Source organism: Anser anser, assembly GCF_964211835.1.
Source record: "Anser anser genome assembly, chromosome: 12".
In the NCBI taxonomy this organism is placed as follows: Eukaryota; Metazoa; Chordata; class Aves; order Anseriformes; family Anatidae; genus Anser; species Anser anser.
The window spans coordinates 18,118,744-18,142,131 of record NC_139733.1 but is presented as its reverse complement, the minus strand read 5'-3'; the positions used below and the strand labels follow the sequence as shown (position 1 = coordinate 18,142,131).

The 23,388-nt window shown below is 36.4% G+C and overlaps 1 protein-coding gene across 1 annotated transcript in view; it reads left to right on the top strand.

Moving 5' to 3' along the window:
• The window catches only part of SUCLG2 (succinate-CoA ligase GDP-forming subunit beta), a 114,698-nt gene that overhangs the window by 22,259 nt on the left and 69,051 nt on the right, over window positions 1-23,388 (top strand). Inside the window, exon 2 of the mRNA XM_083795726.1 lies at window positions 125-266. Within this exon, the coding sequence (XP_083651852.1) occupies window positions 125-266 (142 nt within the window). The remainder of the gene's footprint in view (window positions 1-124; window positions 267-23,388) is intronic.

Sequence of the window (23,388 nt, the reverse complement as noted above, 5' to 3'; positions counted from 1 at the left end):
TTTCTCTGAAACAGTGTTGTTCAGCTGCTGACTTGAGATAACCACAGGACTGAAGAGCTTAGTTGACTGTCTGAGGAACTGTTGTTAATGAGCATTATGTTATTTTCCCCTCTCATTTTTCTAGGCTGTTCAATTAACCCCTAGACGATGGCTGAATCTGCAGGAGTACCAAAGCAAAAAACTAATGGCAGACCATGGGGTTACAGTTCAGAGATTCTTTGTGGCTGATTCTGCAAATGATGCCCTGGAGGCTGCTCAGAGACTAAGTAAGTTGACTGATAATGGGAGGAATCTGCTTCACCAGATAACAATCTGGAAAATAAATTGCTTTCTAATAAGTTGTACACAATCTTCAAATTGAGGTTTATTGAAAAGGTTTAATATATTACCCTGACCATAAATATTTACTTCATATGTGAACAACAATGTTTAACAGTAGTATTTTCTCTGAACTCTTTTTCTTAAAGGTTGGCAACATACAGCACGCAGTTTATAATTGACGCTATTTATGTCATTTTGGCAATTCAGAATTGAGAATAACGTCATGAATGGCTGATACTTGATAAAACTTAAGTAAATAAAGTAAATGAACTTGCAGAAAGCTGTTTTCAAACAAAATTTTGCTTTATGAAAAAAACTAAGGAAGAAAAAGGTCTTGGACTCTCCATTTTTGAAGACAATCAGAATCCAGTTGGACGCAGTCTGGGGTAACTTGCTGTAGCAGACCCTGCTTTGAGCAGGTGCGTTGGACTAGACAATCACACCCTTTCAACCTCAACTGTTCTTTCTATGAAGAAATAAAATATGTAATAAGGAATTATGTACACACTTGTTTGGCCACGTATATTTTTCCATATGAGCAAATGAGAAAAGGTGAAGTCAATTACCTACTATCAGAAAACGATTTGGTAGTGATTGGGAGAGAAAACCATGCTTCTGGAACATCATTTATGTTCTGTGGCATCCTCGCTTTAGTGCAGTGAACATAGGATGAGAGTATAGGTCAGAAAGGAATTAATGTAATACCTGTTACCTCAAACAATTTATTTAAGTACATATGTCACCTGATTCTAAATGTTCTAAACGTTAAAAAGTTCTCTATTTTTCTAAAGTTAATATTAGTATTTTGCATAGTCTTCCACTTTTAATTTAGCTTTTGTTAAAATTAATTTACCATACATCAAAATGCTGGAAGAAAGCCATTACTGCAGTCTAATTGTCTAACAACAGGAAGATTTTTAATGTTTTACATAATGCATGGGCAGGCCACTTAGTTAACTGTTTTTCAGTTACTGATATGAAAGATCTCATCAGACCTCAAGTAGCTGAATAGGATTAGCATAATGGCTTGCTAAATCTCTATAACATCATTAAGATGATACATTTTTCAGTAATCAAAACCTTCTTATGTCAACCAGAATATTTGAAAATGTATTTGAAATGAAGCATTAAATGCTACTGCTCTGGTCGTTTGGTAGGGCAAACTGTAAAAAGCTGATGCAAAGCAAAGCTCATAAAATTGGAGGGTTTCTTTGCATCTGGACATCTGAGAAAATCAAGAAATGCTAAGTGAGGCTGTGGCAGGTTTTCCACAAATCTTTCAGTGCTTAAACTCTCCTCTTCATGATTGAGCTCATAAAAGGATTAGTCTATCCAATAACGATAACTATTCTAGATCCCTATAACTATTTGCAGAAATAAATTGCTCCATTAAAGGCAGTGAACCTTTTCTGTTTTATGATGCTAGATTTTAAATAACCTCTTGCTTGGTTGTTTTGCAAATCGCAGAAATGCTTAGTCTATATGTTTTTTTCTGGCAAATAAAAAAAATTAACTTTTGTAGTTAATGAAACTGTCATGTAAATTTTGTGTGTTTTTACTAGGTTGGCTTGTTAACATCTCAAAAAATTACCAGTCACTGATACATTTCTTCATCTTATATAATTGCATTCAAACACGCTACATTACTGGGCATTAAAGAACTGTGGTTTAGTGTGAAAGCTATTTCATGTTGAAATGATTGACACACCCCATCAATCCACTAAATAATTAACAGCATCCTTGTAATCATTCTGATAGTATGCTGTCTTCCTTCTAACATGCACTTTGAAAACGAAGCATTAAGAACACAAGTTTTGCTGCTGTAATCTTTGTTTCAAGATTTTATCAGATTTAGCTCCTTTATGATCCTTCAGACTCAGGTTTGTCTGCACAACGTGATGCAGGCTGTTGTCTTTTGAATATACAACTGCCCAGTAAAAAGTTAGGAGCAAAACAAAAACCTTCAGCCTACAAGAGGCACAAAATACTCCAAAATAAAATAACGAATGGAGGCAGCTTTGGGATGTTCTCAATAGGTAGGCATTCTGGAATGAAAGATGGTGAAAGGAAAGGCCAATCACCACTGCCAAATACTGCTCAAAAATCTGGGGTTTTGATATTATATGACACATTGCAGCTGTCCTTATCTTTCAATTCTGAAAACAAGAAAGAATACTTGCCAGCATACTCAACTTACTCTGTTTTTCTCTTTTATCAAAACTTGCAATTCAAAATTTTGGTATTTTTCTTGTGAAAGAAGGTTCTTTCTGTAGGCATGTCATCTTACATATGGGAAAAGCAGTATTTTCCCTTGATAATCTTACAGCATTGTCATTCACGTGGATCTCTATGTGTTAGAGGGGTACAAATAATAGGACAGAAATTGCTGATACTGAAATATTTACAAAGTGTTAATTTTTATTAAAAAAATCACAATTCCGCCAAATACAGAAGACTGAGCATGTATTAACTGTGCCTGTAGTCGCCAGTTTTGCTATTGAAGTTCCCGTTGATGCAGTGGAAAAAGATGGGATCAGATCATTTTTACTGCTGTCTTTGCTTGTCAGAAAGGTGTTAATGCATGTATTCTTGAAAGGCTTTACCTTTATCCAGTATCAGCAGTTTTATTATCGTTTGCTCATTTCCTCTATTGCTCTGTGTTCTATTAATGTGTATACTGAATACACTGAATATTAATTTTCTCAGAAATATTTTCAGAACTTACCAACAGTACAAAAGGCAGTCTACAAGGAATTTTTAATGAAATTAAAGGTTTTTTCTTCTAAGATAAGAATGGCAGATGTGAAGAAAATTAAAATGACATCACTAATACTGACTTCAAAAGAAGTTTAGTACTGTAAAGAATACAGAATTAGGCCCCAAGGAATTCAGTGCCTTTTACGTGCTAAGCAATTTTCAGGTGTAAGTCTTGTAGAGAAGGCAATATTTATAGAATGCCAAGAAACACAGTTACAAATGACTTTGTGTTTCATGCTAAAATTCCTAAGTTTTCAAGAGTGAAATAAAAAGGTGTTGTGCTGTTTTGCTGCATCAATAAGGTACTGCTTGATCTGCCATCTGAAGAAACACAATCTGTAAACAAGTTCTTACATTTCAGACAAATGCTCAGCTCCCAAATATTTCACTTTGTTCTCTGTTAAATGGAGGTACTAGAACTGTAAGATAATCTGGCTGTTCTGTATTAACTCACACGTCTTTTGATCTGATTTTCTCTTGATGCAGTGGTACATTCGGGGTTTATTTATCTGGAGAAGGCATTCCCTTTTTTTGTTGCATTTCTTTCATATACTGCTGTACTGATATAAGCAAAAAAAATCGTATCTATGTATACATACACCCACGCCATTAGGATGTGAGCATTTTCATTGCTTGGATTGGGCAGATGCACTGTGCATCATTTCAGGATCCATTTTTCTCTAGCCTTCCCCACCAGAGGCACTTAAGTCTACTTCAACTTGGGCACTGTGTTTTACGTTCTGTCTGATGGCGAAGTTGTTAAGGGAACCTTCATTTTAAACTAGTAGATGGACAAAGCTGAAAGGGATTATAATTATGCTGGAGGGTGTTACTATGTACTGTCAATTGGCTCTTAGAATCAGTAGAGAACTTATGGAGGTGGTTGAAAATGCTGAGTATCCTAAATGGATGCTAGAAGCTTGGCATGCATTTCTTTTCCTGATTTTTAACAAAAGCAATAGAGTGCTGCCCATTGCCACTTAGAGTGTTTCATTACATTTAGGAATCAGTCAGGTGCAGTGTTCACACTCTTATCGCAGAGAAGTGCAATTGAATTGAGTGCAAGGCCTTTATTCACTTTTTTTTTTTTTAGAAGAATATAAGAAAATGTAGTCTCTGCACATCCTATTTCTATTGCCTTATGCATGACAGAACTCAAAATTCAGCTCTGGACTAAAGGCAGGCTTTTTATATCAGGCTGGAGAGGTAAAACATTTTATAAACAACAGCAGGGATTTATTGAAGCCTCTTTCTATGTGGTCATTTACCTGTCACCTATTATTCACCATTTTCTTAGAATATTGAAAGTTTTCAGTCATGTGATCACCACTCCTTCCTATCTCAGCACGTGGGGATTTTTTCCTTTAGTTGAAACACTTGATTTTTTAGAAGCTGGTTTAGATTCCTTGTCTCAGAGTTAATCTCCAACACAAGTCGGGAAAACCACCAGAAAATCGGTATGTGTTTAGAAGGGATCGAAAATGGGTCCTTAGCTCGGTAACTTTCTCTTTTTGTATAGATTACGAAGAAATTGGTGGTGATAGTGCTACCTACAATTAATCTAAGATTTTATGTTAGGAAAAATGAAAAGACCCTTAAACTTAGTGTTTCTGAGGGGATTAGAAATGTGAATTTAGGTTCTTCTTTGTTATACCAAGAGGAGCTTTTCTGTGAGCATCCTGTACAGAGCAGCCATTTGTACTTCAAATTAAGTTTAAGTGACTTGCTCAATTTACTCCTCAGTCTGTGAATTCTTTGCCTGTTTAGCTGATCTTTCTTGCTGTCATCACAGGCTTTGCATACATGCTTTAACTTCCTTTCTTCCTTTTTCTCTTGCAGAGTAGGTACGAGAGGAATTGCCTCCTGCATTTCTGTGATTTCCATATTTCTTTGCATTGTGTGGTTGGTTCACTGCGTAGCAATAATTTATCACCTGTGCATAATGTTATTTCTCCAAAAAAAAAAAAAGCCAATGTACTTATTAGTTTTAACTAGTTATTTTTTAGAGTCCCTTGGGTTCTGCTTTCTGCATGTGGTGAAAAATCACGTGTTTCTGAAATATGCTGTTCTGTGGAGCTGTGTGCAACAAGCTTGCTCGCTGTGAGGAAACTGCTCTCCCATAACTCCTCTTATGTTCTCTGACAGCTTTTATTAAAGTTCTTTATACTTAAATTACGGCTTTCTAAAACTGTCCTTTCAGGCAAAATGATGCTATAAGTTATTGACTAATATGATTCTATTCTCCAGTGGGTAACTATTTAGAAAACAACCTTTTAAATTTAATAGAAAGCTAGTGGTGGATGAGTTTCTTCTGGACCCTGTTCAGCATTGTTGAGCATGAATATTTCTCTGTTGCATTTAGCAGGTTTTCAGTTAATGGATTTGGCCATTAATGGAAGTGGTGAAATCCAAGACTAGACGGTACCTGCATTTTGCTGCAAATTCACAATAGGAAATACCTGTTATTATTCTGTTACTTCCAATCTTGGCTTCATTGGCACCTACTGAATGCACTTCATGTATTTCATCATCCATTGCAAAGCTCCACAAAACTTGCTGTGGTCTGTGGTTTTAATCTTCTTGCTGTTTGTCCTTTTTCCAATTTCCTATTCTTTCTTAAAGCCTTTTCCTTATAGTATCCATTTTGTCTCTTGTCTCTCCCTAATGCCGTCTTCCATCTCCTGACTTACGGTTGAAAGAAGACTCTTCCTTTTTTGTGTGGAAGTCTGTTATATCTCATCCTGCAACAAATTAATTAATTACAACAAATTAGTGCAACAGCTCTATTCTGCTAAAAGGCACTGTGTATTTGTACACACTCACTTTTTTTTTTTCCTGAGTTGATTTGCTTGAACTTCCACTTGACAAGTTGTGGAAATCAAGCTTTCTGTGTATAGAAAATAAATAGTGACTAGTAAACAGTTCTTACAATGTTTTTCTCTGTATTTGTCCACTTTTAAATGGTTTGGTTTTTTTGACTTTTTTCCATATTTAGTTGTGCCAACAATATTAAAAATCTCACTTGTATGAAAATGATGTAAATGATAAACTAGATTAAGAGTTATGAAAGTGACATCTTGTATGTTACTGTTTAATTTGGGGGGGGGGGGGGCTTAATGATTGTTATGTCAGTTATCCAGTTTGTTTACCCCATCTACTGAATGAAAAATCAGGGAGAATCAGAAGAGTTAGGTAAGTTGTTAAAAGGCTGTATTCACGGAAGCCTGCTTTGCTAAGGATTTTGTTGGAAAGTCGTGGCGAATTTACTGTGATACAGCATACCTGAAATGCTGGAGTATAGTAATTATTCTTTACTTAGCTCTTTTTGTGGACATTCTTCCTTTACTCTAAGATTGCTTTTAGGTGCTTTAACTTAATCTGTCTTGGGAGCTAAACCACATAAAGGCACTCTCAAGGTGGAATTAGAGTTTCCGTTTTGAGGATTTAATACACAGCAGCTGTTCTGCACCACTGTGTAGCAGGACCTTTCTCCCTGGACATGAGCCCTAAAATACTACTGTTGTTTTCCTCTTGTTGTGTGTGTGGTTTGTTTATAAATCTTGTAATTCCTGCTTGTTCTCTGCCCTTCTTCTGGGTTTTGTGCAAAGGAACTATTTCAGAGGCGGATGAGAAGTAGCAAAATATTAAGCAGAGCAGTACTTAAGCAATGTATTATCCTTGGTAAACCCTGCAGGGGGTCTCTCACTTAGCTATACTGCATGCCTGGTTCCTCCTCTTCAGCTTAGCAATCTTTTTCCCCGGAAGCCCTTAGCACCTGTGTGGAAAAGGGAGAGCTGTCAAATAACACGTGCATTTGTTGATAACGGCCACGTGTTGCGTCCTGCATGCCAGAAAAACTGACAAAGAAATAAAACTTGTAGCTTGCCTAACTGTGATTTTGAGTTTTATTCTTTTTGAAACAAAATTAATAAAAGATTTTGTGAAAGCTTACCACTGGGTATTGCGCTGTTGAACCTCTTTGTTTCAAGTTAAATTACAAATTTTAGCATTTTTAATATTTTAGGTATGGAAATTCTTCGAGGGACCCTATGTCTAGTGAGAACTTACTGAAATAGTTAATTTCAAATGCATGGTTATGAAAAGCAAATCTGTTTTGTGTTTCTTATCTACTCCCTTTGTTAGAAAATTACATGCTGAGAGTGAGTCAGTAAATGCAAGCTTGAGACTGCTTACAGTAGTTAGGTATTTTATAACCATTCTTTGTCACCAAATGTCTTCATATTCAATAGATTTATAGTAATATGAGTAATGGCTAGGGGGCTAACAAATCAAAATCTCATTTCAGATGTTTGACACTAATGTTGTGCTGACTTATTGTTTTCTGTGTTGGATTTTTGATCAAATTACCAAAATAGCTACTTGGAAGGAAAGGAAAAAATACTCCAGAAATGGGGCACTGAATTTCATATTTAAAGTTTGTCATAGAAAGTGGTCACTTACAAATTTCAGTTGTGTTAAATATATTAGTGGATTTTTGTTTATAAAAGAAAAAGGTGACAGAAGCCATAGCTCTTGATACAGGAATTCTAAAAGGTGGTAAAAATTCAACACATCACAAGGAAGGTACAATATGACTCCTAGTATTTATTCCAGACTTGTCACACCATATTTTACAGTTCTTCAAGGTAGTTTTGCAGCTGCAAAACAATAACCAGATGTGTAATTGAGAAGCAGCTGCATGAAATTTTCATTTTTTCACGCATAAAATCAGAACCATTAGACACGTTTTATGTATAAGATATGAAAAACTAAACAACGTTGTTTTCTCTGCAGCTCTAGCAGCTGTGTAAAGGAGAGAAATCACACCTTCTACACTCTCTAGATGCCCATCTGCTTTAAAATGTTTCGGGTTGATTACTGAAACTGAAGTTCTTTTTTTTTTTTCCTTGTTTTTCTGGCTTGCTTTGGAAAGGGTGTGATAAAGCATTTGTTTTGTTTTTAATTTGTAAAGCAGTGTTGTAAAAATCCATCTGTGACACCAAATAGCCATTTTTTTATATTACCTGTATTTATAGTGGCTGCTTTTATCCAAATACCACAGTGTATCCCCTTTTGGGAATGTATGCTTCTGATGGGAGATAAATGAGTTGTGCTGGTTTCTGTTGTTGTTTGTTTGTTTTAGGATTCTGCCATCACTGACTGCATCACTGAATGTGTTTCAAGGTAGAACTGAATACAAATCATTTGATATAAACTGTTCAGCTACTGAACAAAATGCCAGCTTGGCCTACCGACCATTTAGTTGTCTCTTGTATTTTAACAAAGTATATGGGACAAAATAATGGTTATTGCCCAGAACCATACAAAACTTGCACTTCCTTGAGAATTCTCTCATTTCTGATGAAGCCTGATTTATTTTTAAAACAAATGTGTTGATATTAACTAGAGCTCAGCACAGTTTTGATAATAAATACTCTCCATGCTCTTGGTTAAACCTGCGATAGAAAAGTTCTGGTTCTCAGTTGGCAGTTTGCAGTTTTTCCTCTCTGGTCCTCGTTACTATGTTGGCTGTGTTGTTGGTTTTGTGATCTTTGGGCTGACCTGGACCAGCAGAATCTCACTTCTATTGTCTACATGGTATAAACTCTCAGCAGGAGACGTGTTTTAAGTATTAATTTTGCAATAGCATTTATTGGTTAGAAACTTGAGGTGACAAATCTCAGATTGATGGGTCTTCACTGCTTAGTGCTGTATCATCCAGGTGATCAGCCTGTTGACATATAATCCCTTGTATAAGGATGTCAAGAGTGTAGACCCTTATATCTGTAATATGTGTTATTTTAAGCTTTTCTAATGGGAGTACTAGTAGTAAAATTGTGTTGAATTAATATGAACTCTAAGAGAAGAATGATGACCGTCTAGAGACAAGAATAATTTGTAATTAATCCCTTTTTATAGTGTCTGTTAGGTCCTTACTGGCAAAGCTCTTTCATATGGTGAGCAGCTTGGTAGTAGGTGCTTGGAAGAAATATCTTATTTATTCCCCCCTCCATACTGTGGTCCTTTTAAAACTTGAAACTGATTTTATTTGTGGCCGCAGTTCCATCTGCAAAGGGGACAAATATGACATTAGATGTGGTTATCATCTCGTTGTTACCTATTGTTCTAGGTATGTGTAGAGACTTTTTTTTGTCATTGGGGCTTAGAAGGCTGGCACAATAAAGGGGAGGAGGAACTGTACTAAATTTAGGGAGAATTAAATAGGGAAACTTCACAAAGAGTGAAGCTAGAGTAGTGATAAGTTCCTTCAAATTAATAGTTAAAATAGTGCTGAAAGAACAATTCTTAACTCGGATGCTTTTCTTTAACTGAATTCTGAATTATTGTTCAATCTTTTTACTATTTCTTTTGTTGAGATTTTAGTGTGGCAGTTCTGGTTATTGCCCTACTTTGATGCCATCATAATTTCCCCGATCTCCACCATCCCACAGGTGACGCAGAGTGTAGCAGGAGCAAAGAATTGTTAGATAACCACTTTCAGTATATAATTCAATCAAAGAAATTGCATTTTTTCTAGATCTGTCAATTGTTTCTGTTAAATTTGGTATACCTTTGGTCTTTATGGAATAGGTGGTGTTTTAGGATGGGTTATGATTGATGTGTAAGGATATTTGATTGTACATTTGCTATAAAAACACATGGTTTTGAACCAAGCTAGAAATCTCTTCGAGCTTGTACAACACTCAGAGAGCTCACAACATACAGCCTCCACACCACGATTTCTTTTCCCTCTTTTCTTCATCCAGTCTATGGAGTAATCTTAACTGGTATTTGGCAAAGGTTAGCATGACTTGCAAGAGCTTTGTTTTATCTTCAAAGATGGGAGCAATTTACAAGTTGATAGTCTGAATACATCCAGCAGCTGAGAACTATGATCATAAGAGGCTGTGATTTTTTTGTGTAGACAATCTTCACCTAAAATGGTAGAACAGTTTTTGAAGCTGAGGATGATCTGACATTTTGTTAATCTGCTACTTCATATTTGAGAAAGTGCTGTGAATTTAAAATATGTTTATCTACATATCTTCAAATATTTGCAGTTTAAAAAGAGTAAAACATTTTAACACGCTCATGAATATGAAATGTGCCTTTGTAACCCTGCTGGATTCAGTGGGGAGATACTATCTAACTTTGTGCATCACTGTATATTTTAAATGAGGTGTTAACCCTCAAGAATGTCATCATGAAAAACATCTAGTGAAAATCATGTTCAGCTTAGTTCGAGAGTTTAGCTGTGCTCTTATTTAAGTGATTTTTGGTTTGTTATAGGTCACACGGTCAACTTTGGATTTTTCATATGTGGTATACTCTACCCCGTCCCGCTGTGAAGGCAGCTATTGTTTCCTGTGTCACTGTGAAGGAGAACATTTTTCTTGCACCTCCCTTGGGCTCAGTTGGACCGCTCACCTGAGTAAGATGAATAGAGCCAAACGTTAGGCCATAAATCTTAAAGATATTTATTGTTCTAAATGCTTAAGAACAACCCAGGATTTTTGCAGAGAGAGGAAAGGAAGGCAGCCATGATATGTTTACAGTGTAAACAATAAAAAATGTAAAGGAAAGGAAAAAAGAGGAGGTCATAGATAGTAAGGAGGAAATGCTACAGCAGTGTAACTATGATGCATGTGCAGAATTGTTTTTCTTCATGGAGAAGGTCTTAATTTTTGGTTAAAAAATAAATCAAACAACCTTGCTTCAAGTTATTGCCATGGTGCTGCTGGTGTTTTGTATGACCGTGGCTGTCCTCATCTTCTGGCCAGACCAACTTCCAGCCCTGAATACATCTCCTGAGTCACGTCGGCCGGCCTGGTGCGCAGCAGAGGGCACGTTGGGCACGGGGTGCTGCTGGAGCCAGGGCGCAGGGCAGGGACACCTGGGAGCATCGCATCGCTGCAGGGGCGAAACAAGTTCAAAGTAATTTGATTTTGGAGGAGGAAAAAAAAAAGTCGGATGCTTGAACAGCTGAAACTTTCTGTGGAAAGTCAGTTCTTTTGTATCAGAAGTATAGTTTCATGGCTTAGTGGTTTTGACCAGTCCATCTAGTTTCTTGTTGTATAAATGATCTTATAATATTTTATTTTATGCTCTTAATGTGTTTTGGGAAGAGGAAAAATATGTTGCTTTGCCTAGTCCCATTCTAAATTCATTAAAGTCACTGGGAAGATTCATCATTACTTCACTGTGCTTCCCTCTGCTCCCTGTCAAATCTTATCCCTTCATCCCTCCAGCCATTCATCTGTGTATCTGAGCAGTAGCTGTCTTGATCTCATTGTCTGTTAGGTGTATGAGTATTGTGCTCCACTGAAGAGTATCATAATAGTAATCCTGATACTGTCTGCAGGTCCAGCATCCCATTTTTTTCGTTTTACCATGGTTGAATTTTTTTGCAAGATTCAGCAAGTTTAACTATCTGAGAAAAAAGTATTTTCTTATACAAATTTTCATCTATAAATACAAACTTACATCACATGCCATAAAGTAATGTGCCATTTAAATATGGTAATTAACTTGTGCTATAAATAGGTGCTTATGTTTATCTTTTGAGTGACATTCGTATTTGAAGTCCATATGCAGATAGTATTTATTTAAATAGTTGTTTCTTTGAGCCATAAGAAGTTGCTACATGCTTAACGATACCTCACTGAAAAGTTATTTTACAGTTTGGGGATGAAAACAATTTGATGTATTTTCATATTTCATGTTGTCCATTTTCCCAGTGAGTCTCCTGATTTTCTTGTGTTCATACAGCTTTCTGTCTGTTTTATGATTTTGAATGTTATGGATTCTGATTTATGGCTATTTTTTACACTTTTTGACATCTAGTATCTGTAAATAGTGATACGTACAAACTTCCATAGAGTGCACAAAGTGTTCCTTTAGAAAACTGAAGAAAGGAAGTAAACCAGTCTAGTTAAATACTAGGGAGAGATTTTTAATGGCTAGGTTCAGAGGTAATTTACCAGGAGCACATCACTGAAGTAGTCAGAGAATCATAGAATGGTTTGGGTTGGAAGGAACCTTAAAGGTCGTCTAGTTCCAGCCTCCTGCTATGGGCAGGGACACCTCGCACTAGACCAGGTTGCTCAAAGCCCCATCCAGCCTGGCCTTGCCTATACGATAGGATACATTACGTTCCTTCCCACACAACTAACAAGTAATTACTGCAGTTAACAGCAGGCAAGGCAACATTAATTGTGTGTTCTCTTGTCTCTCTATGAATTGTTTTAGCTACTTAGATCTCTCCTCTTTTGCATAATATTAGGTAAATTATATCACAGGAGACATTCTGGGAGTAAGCTGTGGCCACTGTTTTACAAATATATAGTTTATACTCACATATATAGTTTATACTTTCTCAAATAGAAGGTCTGAACGTGATCTCAAAGTGAGAAGGCTGCAGTGGAAGAGATGGCAGAAGCATGAACAAAGCATCATGCAAAAATTCTGACTCTTAGAGAAAAATTGCCCTATTCTATACCTGACACTTCAATAAAATCCAAAACTATTTTCTGCAGTGTAGAAGAAAGTAATAATATACTGTAAAGTTCTTTTTCAGTAGTTACCTCTTAAAATTCGTAAACCAGGCAGACATGACTGAGTGAGTGCACAAGAGTTGTAAAGTGGGTTTTTCGGGGTTTTTCTTTTCAAAGCAACTTGCTGCCCTTAAGCTAATAAAATATTAACCAGTTTTTAATAGTTGTAAGGATGTCTGGGAATTAATCTGTTTTTAGGGGATTCATAGCAGGGGCCATGTGAGTGGTGCTTAGGTCTCTCAGCTGGACCCTGGTTGTAAAGATTGTGTATAGATACGATCCTCTGCTGCTGACAAGTTCAACACAGATCTGATTCACAGTCTTGCTCATCTGAAGCTGAGCAGTAGCTGAATGGCATTGAACATAATGCGAACATCTGAGATGTACTTACTCACCTGATACGTCAGTCCCTTTGCAGGTTCAGCACAGGTTCAGAACACACAAATCAGCTGCACATTCTTTGTCTTTGCACACACAGTTGTTGCTTGTTGCAATTTAATTTTTTAACCAGAAAAACTCCCTTGATATGTGAGTAATTGAGAAAGCTGCAAATTTTGGAATTTCATAGGGCTGCTCACTCACAGAGATGCTTGGTCTTTGCAGTTTCATTAAAATACATAGAATTCAAGTTCCAAGCATAATACCTCCTTGCAGAGTCCCTGCAGAGCTCATCTTGCAGTAAGCCTAAATGAAACTGAGCGTTGCTGATTTCAACGTCATGTCGAGATGCATCTTTCCCTGTAAATGCTGACTGCCAAATGAGAAGCTAATGCCTCCCTGTTGCCCTTGCATCCATTTTTGTAGGCTAACTTAATGTTATGCAATCTGGAAAACTTGAAGTCTGAGTGTAACGTATGTAGTTATATCTTTGCTAAGAGGTAGTGACTGGAGGTTGAGATGCGGATGCTCAGCTGCTAGTACTGGTGAGCAGGATGTGTGCTTGCCCTCAAAGGGCTAGGGAAGGTCTACACAGGACAGGGTAGTGCATGAGGAAGGAAAGTAAGCTTCTGAATAACCAGGTCAGCACCAATAATAATTGAGACTTGCACGTGTACCTGGTGGATGTAAAAAGTGCCTTTTTTTGTAACTAAATTTGGTTGTCTTACACATCCTCCTTGTTGCAGGATTTAAAGAGGAGGGAGGATCACATAGCTTAAGGAGACTCACAGTTTGTATTCTTTGGGTTTAAACTTCTCGGTGGTTGGCCTCACTGCAGACTGTTTGGTCACAATTACACAGCATTTGGTATGCTCTCCACTGGACTGTTCTGAATAGAGTTCTGTGTGACAAATCAAATGCCGAATTGATTCGAATGAAATGCTTGGGCAAAGCTGTGTAAGCCTTCTCAAATTCACAGAAAAAGAGAGATTAAAAGGACTGGAGCAGTCAAGGGGAACAGCTGGATGTCTGCACGCTGCAGCCTGCCATGGGCAGGAGCTTCTAGTGCTTCCGAGTGGGCAGTTGTGAGAGCACATGTCCTCAGCTTTCCTGCAGCTTCGAGGGCAGCTCAGCAGTCTGTGAGCTCTGCTTTCTTCAAGCATCTCAAGAATGCATGCAGATAACACGGCAAGTTTGCAGTCCACCAGTACCAGTAGTACCTGTGAGTGTTAGAGAGCCTTTTTTTGTTTTATGCCAATATCAGCACTTTATTCTGAAGTGCAAGTTGTAAATGCAATTGAAGGAATTAATTATTAAATTCAGTAATTATTTTTTTTTGCGGCAGTGGGTTAAAACATATGTTTAATAGCTAATCTCTTAGTGTACACAATATTTCTCATTTAATGATCAACTACTATTGGAATATGTTGATGGATGGTATTACTACCTGCTGCAAGATGTTCGAGGGGCTCACTGAATGCATGGTGAGTGGGGAGAAACTTCAGAAGCTTTAGTGAAGTTACAAGGTTTATCTTTGAGAATTATGTGAAAGCATGAAATGGGATGTAACATTTTGTTTGCTGGAAGTCGTTGCTTCCTTTGGTGACTGAAGACTGTTCTTAAAAGCAACCATAACTATATCCTGTCTTCAGTGAGACATGGACGAATCTCACAGCATTTGAGATTAGCACAGCTGTTCTGTTGGCTTTACTTGCATTTTACTAGAACTGTAAACCAATGAGTAAAAAAATCAGGAGCTTTAGTACAGTCTAGTGCTGGAGATCCATGGCTCTGAATAACTCAACAAAAGCTCAGTTAAAGAAATGCAAACCTAGAGCTGGACAAAACTATGTTCGGATTAAGAAAGAGAGCAAAGAATTGGTATCTAACATCTCTAAAAGGCACTGTATATAGCGATTTCAGATCAATGTGGACCTGTGGACCATTTTTTAAAAATAAAATACAAAAAAATAGATTTTAAGTGTATGGATCTTAAAGTCAGGAAGACAAAACCATCAATGTGAACATCGTATTTTTTCCAGCAAAGGACTCCGCAAGCTGAAGAACACTTTAACACCCTAGACCACAATGAAACTGCAAGCCATGGGACCCAGGAGAGCTCTAGAAGGACAAGTTTAACACCAGGAAAGGGGTAGAAATTAAGAAATACACATATAAAAATTTTTAATTGTGTTATTAATTGAAATGTTTTCATATACAGATCTTCATTTTTCTGTAATAATTCTGGAATAATCATGAAGTTTTGATTAGACTATTAAGATTATGGATATACTGGCAATATGGTCTTGGCTTTATATCTATATAAACTATGCTTTTCTCTTTGCCCACAAACAAGATTTTGATCATAACATTACAAGTAACCTAGGTTGATGCAAACACCTAACGAGCATGACCGTTGCTTTCCTGAAGCTCAGCTTCTGTAGCTCCAGAAGGTTTCTGAGGTGTGTGCTTTTCTGCAGGAGGCCAATATGGGGAGTCTAAGCCCCTCCTTTTTTTATGAAATCACAGTCAGACCACCGAGAGCATTCCCTACTTGAAAATATTTTTTACGAGAACAAAAAGATAGTTTCTTTTGTATATAAATAAAGAAATAGGCTTACGTGGGGGAGTGAAGGATCTTAAATAAAATATTGTCCTTTTTCGACTTCAGTTCAACAGGGAAAATCAATTTTTGTTTTTTCAACTGCAAAGAAAGATCAAAAAGAAAAACTGACAATCTAAACAAAGGGCAAGGTGATATGGGCTGCTTGCACTCCTGTTCCCTGGTGTGCTTCATGCAGGCACTTTTCCAAGCAGAATACATCTATGGAAAAATCCAGTTGTTGATTTTTTTTTTTGTTGGCGGTGTTTTTTTCCTCTGTATCAACGAACTTAAGAGTAAAACTGACCTGACTATAGAAGTCAAAAAATGCTACTTCATTATTAATTTTGTGGACTTATTTTGGCTCTAATATAGGCAATAGTTCTCAGATATGTCAGGTACTCATTACTGCCATTATAAAGAGTTACCATTGATTTTACTTCTCAGGAACTGGCCGAAGCTGTGCATTTTTTGAATTTTAAATGCATTACATAATCCATTAATATTCAGTCCCATGTACAGCTAGGATATTCTTGCTTAAATGCCTTGCTGGGTGCATACTTGAATTATCATATAAAAGCTGTGTTGGGAAACTTTATAGAGATTGGCTTTTCTGCTTTGTATTGAATCATATTTTTATTTTTAATAATAAAACATGATTTATTCTTAGAGGCACATATTTACAAGAGGAGGAGATTAAATTGTCAGCAGGAAAAACAGAAGTGTGTGAAAGCTATCTTTTGTTAAAAAGAAAAAAAAAAGCCCCAAACAGGAAAACAACTTTGACGATCTTTTACAAAGTGTATTAATTTTCTGCATAAATTACAAATAAAGAGATGTGTTAAACTTTTTGCTCAACCTATGAGTTTGGAAAGTGGATTTTTTTTTATATATACTGTGAAATGCTGCAGCCAGAAGTCATTTTTCATGTATATTTTGTACACAAATGGGTCTGGCAACATAACTGGGCCATATGATTTTAGGACCCTAGAGATTGTAAGGTGCATGTTCAACTGTATGGCTGAATTGCTTTGTTGGGTAGTGACTACTAGAAGTAATGGGAAGATACCAATTGATCTTGCTACTTGTATTGTTTTTTATAATAATTCATCATGTTTGAGAGTGTAAGAAATGCCAACTACAAATTAAAAATAATAAAAACTTTTTTTTTTTAAAGGGACTAATGTTTTTCCATTTTTTATAATGTTTTTCCACTTTTTTGAGTGGGTTAGTATATAGACGATGCTTTTGTAGCCAAACAGTGTGCTAGTTCAATGGATGCTATAAGCATAAAAAATAAACAGGCTGATTCTGACTTCAAGTGCATCTTTGCAGGAAAATACTCTTTTTAGTGTATTTTTTATATTTGTATGTTTGTGTCTGTACCCATGCAAGCAGAACGTGTTTACATTTGAGACTCCCTCCTTTGGCATGTCTTGGCATGGTAAAGGTGCAAATATCTATCTACAGAATGCTCATTTCAAATACAGATGGTCTGAAGTTTCAAAACCAACAATTTTAGCTGGCAGCTCTTGGGTATTTTGGAGAGTGTTTTCAAAGAAGGATACTCTGCACTGTAGCACTTGAAAAACAGAACCTTTAAAAAATGCTTCCGAATTATTGTTACAGATTACGAGTGTTTTATAAAGTTTAGTCTATGATATATATATATATATATATTTTTGATCCAGACTTCCTCAAGCACTGAGAAGCTCCATTTCAAGTCAGGTGCGTCCAAGGAAAGCTTTGAAAGCAAATCCGTAGACCTTAAATTTGAATGCCTGTGTAATAGCTTTACAGGCTGAGGTCAATATTATAAGCAATAGAAGTCTGGCTGTGTTTGATTTATGTAGATTTTGAACCACTTTAAAGCTACTCTTAGTTTGTTTAATGCAGAATTAAATCTTAATTTTTGATGACTGTTCTGACTTAGGTGAATGATAAGAAGCCATGTAGAAAAATGGTAATAGTAATGAAATGTGCGTGATCTTCTAACTGCTCATTTGCAAGATTTTTCTTTCTTTGTCTATTTGCTTAATTGATTGTGTAACAGGATAGTTCCTTGGAGATGTCGACAGAAGGCTGCCAACTCTAACCACCAAGTCACAGGAGTGGTATTGCAGTACTTCATCACTTCACTCCTTGGACAGAAGAGCAGAAGGTTGCAGTAGCACTCTGCTGAAAGTAATCCACTCTTAATATTTAGTTTTATTTGTTACCCTGTTTCTTTCATTAGGCTAGGAAAGTTGAGAGCTTCATGAAAAGTTTATTGCATAGAGCACACATCACTAATGTGGATGGCCAAGGTCAGAGCCTTAGGTGTCTTGTTCTCTCCATCAACGCCTTTTCTGCAGTTCTGGCTGAAGCATTTCTCTAGAGCTGCACTACACAGGGCCGTGAAACATCCCACTCCTAGGGGAAATTACTTTATTTCACAAAATGGTTCAGGTTCTTCACTCTGATACTCTTCTCTTGCTTCTGTATTTCTTGTCCCTCTGCTGTTTTCCTAGGTTACAGGCGCATGGACAGTGCTTTGTGCTGGGGATGGTGGACCTTTATGCCTTGTTCTGTCGTCTTCTCATTGGCTTTATGATTTTATATTTTTATCTATATTTTTTTTATTTTTCTCCTAGCCTTTTGGGATAGAGTACAGGCTGCCTTGAAGCGTGGATCATTTCATTTTACATAAGCCATTATTCTGTGACCAACTAGGGCTTTATTTAAAACTATTTCATTTCTAAAAATGTTTTCTATACTGAAAATCAGGCAATTATTGATATTTCAACTTTGCTGCAGGCTACCAGCAAGCAGGGCCTAACCTCACTTTAGTTGCTGCTGCTTAAAAAGTTTTAGCAGATGCAGATGTGGTTCTGCAAGAGTCAACTGAGGTAATATCATAAAGGCAGTTTGTGTTAGTTGAAAGAAAGGATGTGATTGTAGTCGTTCAGTTTCAGAGCAATGGTGTAAGAGAAAATTATTGTGTGTTATCTGATTTCATTTCTCATGTATTCAATATGTTCATCTTTCAAATTGTAGTCTAGAGGCTGTGTATCCAATTTGCTTTGAAGAAAAATCTGTTGATATCAGAATGGCTACATTTGTGACAAATTTGAAAAAGTCTTCCCTTGTGAAACAATAGAAATTTGTGTATAAAAAGGAGGAAAAAAATAGATTGTGCTAAAAAAGGAAGAGTCAAGAAAGAAAATAAAGAATGATTTAGATTCTTGTGGGTTTGTTTAGGACGCATGCTAGAGATAACACTTCTTGGGGGGGGGGGGAAATTAGAAAATGATGAGTTTGGTTGATAATTACTTGCTTTAAATGAAATCAATTATTTATCTTAAAAATGTCACTTTGGAGTAAATGACTGTACACCAAGACATACATTTTTAGTAGCAGTTTTGTCAGTAATTTAGCAAGTAAAATGCTGCTTTTCAGTATTTCTTAGTAGCTAAAACACTAATGATGTTTGTAATACATCACTGATATACACAGAATAACTTCTATACTCCATTTAATGTTTGTGGCTTTTTTTTTGTAATGTATAACCATTTTTTATTTTTACTGTGGAATTCTTAAAAGTCAACTGTTGGCATTGTTTTATATTATAAACATATTATTTTTCTATGCTTGGGACCTTTATATGGAACTTTTAAAAGCAATCCTGAAGAGCAAAAGGGATGAATTGTTAGGACTGTCGTTGAGGTAGTGTATCCTGCTAAAAAGCTGTAGTTCTCTACTTACAAGGAACCATCCATGGAGTGCTGTTTTACAGCAAGGTGGTAGCCAAATTTTCCATAATATTGTGTGTTGTGTCCTAACTTTGATCGAGTCATGTAGACCATGTGGCAAGTTGTTGAAAATCTAAAGCAAATACCAGTATGAAATACCTGGTAGAATACCAAGGAAAGAAAACACAAGCAGTGGGCCATGTGAGTTGACTTGCCTCCTGGTACGGATGTTTGCTTCAAGTGTATCAACTGCTAAATATATCTTTCCAGGAAAAAAGATCCCATTCCCAGGGATGGCTTTCCTGTGTCTCTAACGGTGTACCTACAAGATCATTGACTGAAACCAGATTGACTAATACAGAATTTGAGATGTTCACAATACGAAGATTCACAAATTGCTCAGTAACAAGCTTTGTACAAAAGAGCAACCCATTTCTTACGCTGTAACATATTATCTAGATGTATATATGGACTTGCCACAGCGCTTTCAAACTGAGAAGAAAATACAGTATGTCTGGTGTGATGTGGGTTGGTGAGATATGTTAGACCTACTTAGGTGTAACGTGCTTTGGAAGTGCACGTTTTGGGAAAGGATCATTACACTTGCAGGCAATATTGTTGAGCGTTCTCTTTAATAGCTAAACTTAGTGTTTTTGTATACAAAATACTATCTGTAAGTTTGTGTATACCTATCTTCTCAAGGTACACATTCCAAAGTACTGTAGTATTTTCAGTCAGACCTGTAAAGTTCTTCGGTATGTATATTTCTTGCTGAATACTTTTAGGTTATATTAGTATTAACTGAAGTTACAGGCTTGCCTTTAATTGAATATTATTGCATTATGCAAACAGCAGTTAAATTTAGATCGTTTTTAATAAAATACACAAAGGAGAACTTTTTTTTTCTTTTCTTTTGTCCCTGCACTTACCATAATTTTTATATTCTGTACTTTAGAACATGAATATTCCGTTTTAAGTTTTTAGATTAATGAAATCTTTATGCTGGTAGATCTACATATATATGTGTATATATTATATATAAAAGCAGTGCATAGACTGTTAGGGGAAAAAAAAATCCTGTGAGTATGAATTTGAAAGGATGTTAAATTTTCTTTTCTTTGGCTTATCTTCAGTATAGCCTCAAAATATCTTTCCACAAAAGATGAATTTGACAAAATTGCTCTCTTGAGAATCGACAGAGATCACAGTGTACAGTACTTTTGAATGCAAGAATTCAGCAGATTTAAAAATAGGTATATTTAGAAAGGTATACAATCCGCTCAACTTTAAAATAATACGTTGATGTCTAAGTTTTTGATATATTTTCTTCCTATTGCTCTTTGTTTAGCAAAATCTCTTGTTAATATTGTCCCCAGGAGATGTGCAGATGATAAGAATCATTTATATGGTGAGTGAATGTGTTTGGATCTGCCTGTGCTGGTGGTGAATGCTGCTTTCCAGCTACCCAGGGCTAGCCTGTGCTCTGCAGTCTGGGTGCTCATGAGAAAAACAACAAAATCTCTCTCCCCATCAGTTTGACTTCCAGTAGTAGGGGTAATAAAAGCAGCTATACAAGGTGCTTCTAAGGAAACCTTCCCTTCCCATATGCAGGTCTTAGTCCAGGAGTGTCCAATGAGGAAGGTAGCCAGCCCTGTTATTTCCAGTTTACATAAGAAACGTTAAGAGTTTATCTAACTTTGGGTACCCAAGCGGGAGTCCCGTATCTAGTTGCTCTACAATTAGCACATACAGAAGGTGTTACAAGGGTCGGAAAGGAGGAAGGGGGCTGCTAGGGGATCATTTGGAGCAACAGCTTAAGTTTCATTTACGTGGGAGTAGAATAGTTCAATTACAGTTGTGTGCCTGTGTTGGATAGTGTGAATTGCTGGAAAAATAGCAGGGTCCTGCAGTAAGCCGATGGACTCCCAGATCCCAGTACGGATGAGACTTCTCTGAGTGGCAGAGCTCTGCAAATGCTTGTGCCTGGGTAGGGACAAAGCTGTTAACAAATCCATGCAAGGGGTATAGAGGAGTATCAGAATCAGAACATGCATTGTGGTACACAGATCTTAGTACAAGCTGTTGTTATGATGTTGCAGTTTCAAAAGAGAGCCTTAATTATGAGCTTTGAGGCATACATTGTCATTAACTGTAATATCCAGGGTTAGCACGGACTGGAAATGTGTGAGTGGGGAAGAAGCTAAGGAAGTGCTTGGATCCTCCTGGACAGCTGCAGACATTCCAGAGCTTCATTTCCTTCGTGCCCTTGTGCCCATATGTATTTTTATGGTGGTGTGGGTTGGTGGTTTGGTGGTTTTTTTTGTGCATAAAGATTAGAAAATAACTTTTAATTGTTACTTATGAAGCACCATATGGCTTTGTAATTTTGGCTTTCCATGGAATGTGGAAAAAAAATTAATTGGAAATCACACTCAAAAATCTATTATTAAGCTAATGGAACTAACAGCTTGTCCAGTGTCCTCGTACAGTGTATGTTGTGACTGTGTGTAGTAACAAGCAGCTCTTTATAAATCCATAAAGAAAACTAAGGGGACAAACAGAAGCTAAGACAAGAAGAGAGACTGTGTACGTTGGTACAGTGCATGGTCACCAATATTGTTAGTTCAGCTAGGAAGCTGCTGGTTAAAATTAAGGACACTGAATATTTAAACAGCTGTTTTACAGTGTGATATAAATCATTAATGTTATTCTTCCATGATCAGAAACTAAAGGCTTGTCCCAGGGGATTAAAGGTTTTTATACCATCTTTTACTTTCCTCTTCCTTCGTAAAGCTAATCAAATTGAAACTTAAGTAATGGTGGTGAAGTTGCAGTTGTCTTTATATTTGTTTGTGTTTTTTGTTGTTTGTGTTTTTTTACCATGTGAATTCTCTTGTTTCTTGCTTATGTTTCATATTTTATGCTCCCTATTTAAAAATATATTCTACTACTACTCTTCTATACTTAAAAGTAAATTATGGAAGATCTAATATATGTTTACCAGTTTTTATGTTTTCTACATAAGTACAAATTTTTCAAAGTAATGTCTGCAGTTCAGTAATGGGTAAAAGAATCAGAATCAGTTGAAAAATACTTTTTTTTTTTTTTCTGGCTTGTCTGCCTTATGCCTTATACATAATCACAAAGAATAAAGTTTTGAAATCCTTCCAGGAAAACAGGTGTGAGTATTGTTGCAGTTAGGGGCGAGAGCAGTGTTGGTTCTTAATGACTGCTTGACTTCAACACTACAGATTGCATGAAACCTGTTCTCTGAATTGCATTAAAACAAATAGAGTTATGGAATTCAATCAAGAATTTAGGACACAGTTAAGCTGCCAGAATCTGCTAACTTTGAAATATGTTTATATATATATATATATGTATTTAAAAAACTAATGTTTTCAGGATACTTTGGCAAGGGAAACTTGAAATCCCTGGAAACTTTGAAAGGTAAAGAAACTAAGAAAACTGTAAGTAAATTTGTTTCGCTGTAACTCTTTTTTGTACTTTAGGCAAAAGTGAAATGTGGAGAGAGATAACTTGCTAAAAATCAGGTAAAAGGATGAGTTTTTAAATTTCAGTGTTTTAAGAAAGATACATTGCAGGATTTCTAAGTATTTTATATTTATAAGGAAAACAGGTAAATTCTAAGTCCATATCTGATTATTGAACCACACAATTTTGCATGCCCAAATTTCTAATAAATCTCAGTGCATACTAATAGATTAGACTGAGGTGCTTTCATGATGGTGTCAGGTAATAGGGAATCACAACCGATACACAGCAAAAGTATTCATTGCTTGCTTTTGCAGTTTCTTAGGCTGAAATTGTCCAAAGGGGAGAAAAATGTTTTCATGTGAATATTAAAAAGAATACTATGAAGTCATAAAGAATGAAAATGGTGGGTATAATGACAGAAGAAAATACACTTGCATGGATTTTTGTTTTGTTCAGTATGTACCATACAGTATGCTGCAAGAGGGCACGCTGATGTTGCAGGTTACAGAACTTGTCTTTCTCTGTTTTACCTGTAGGATGGATGTTG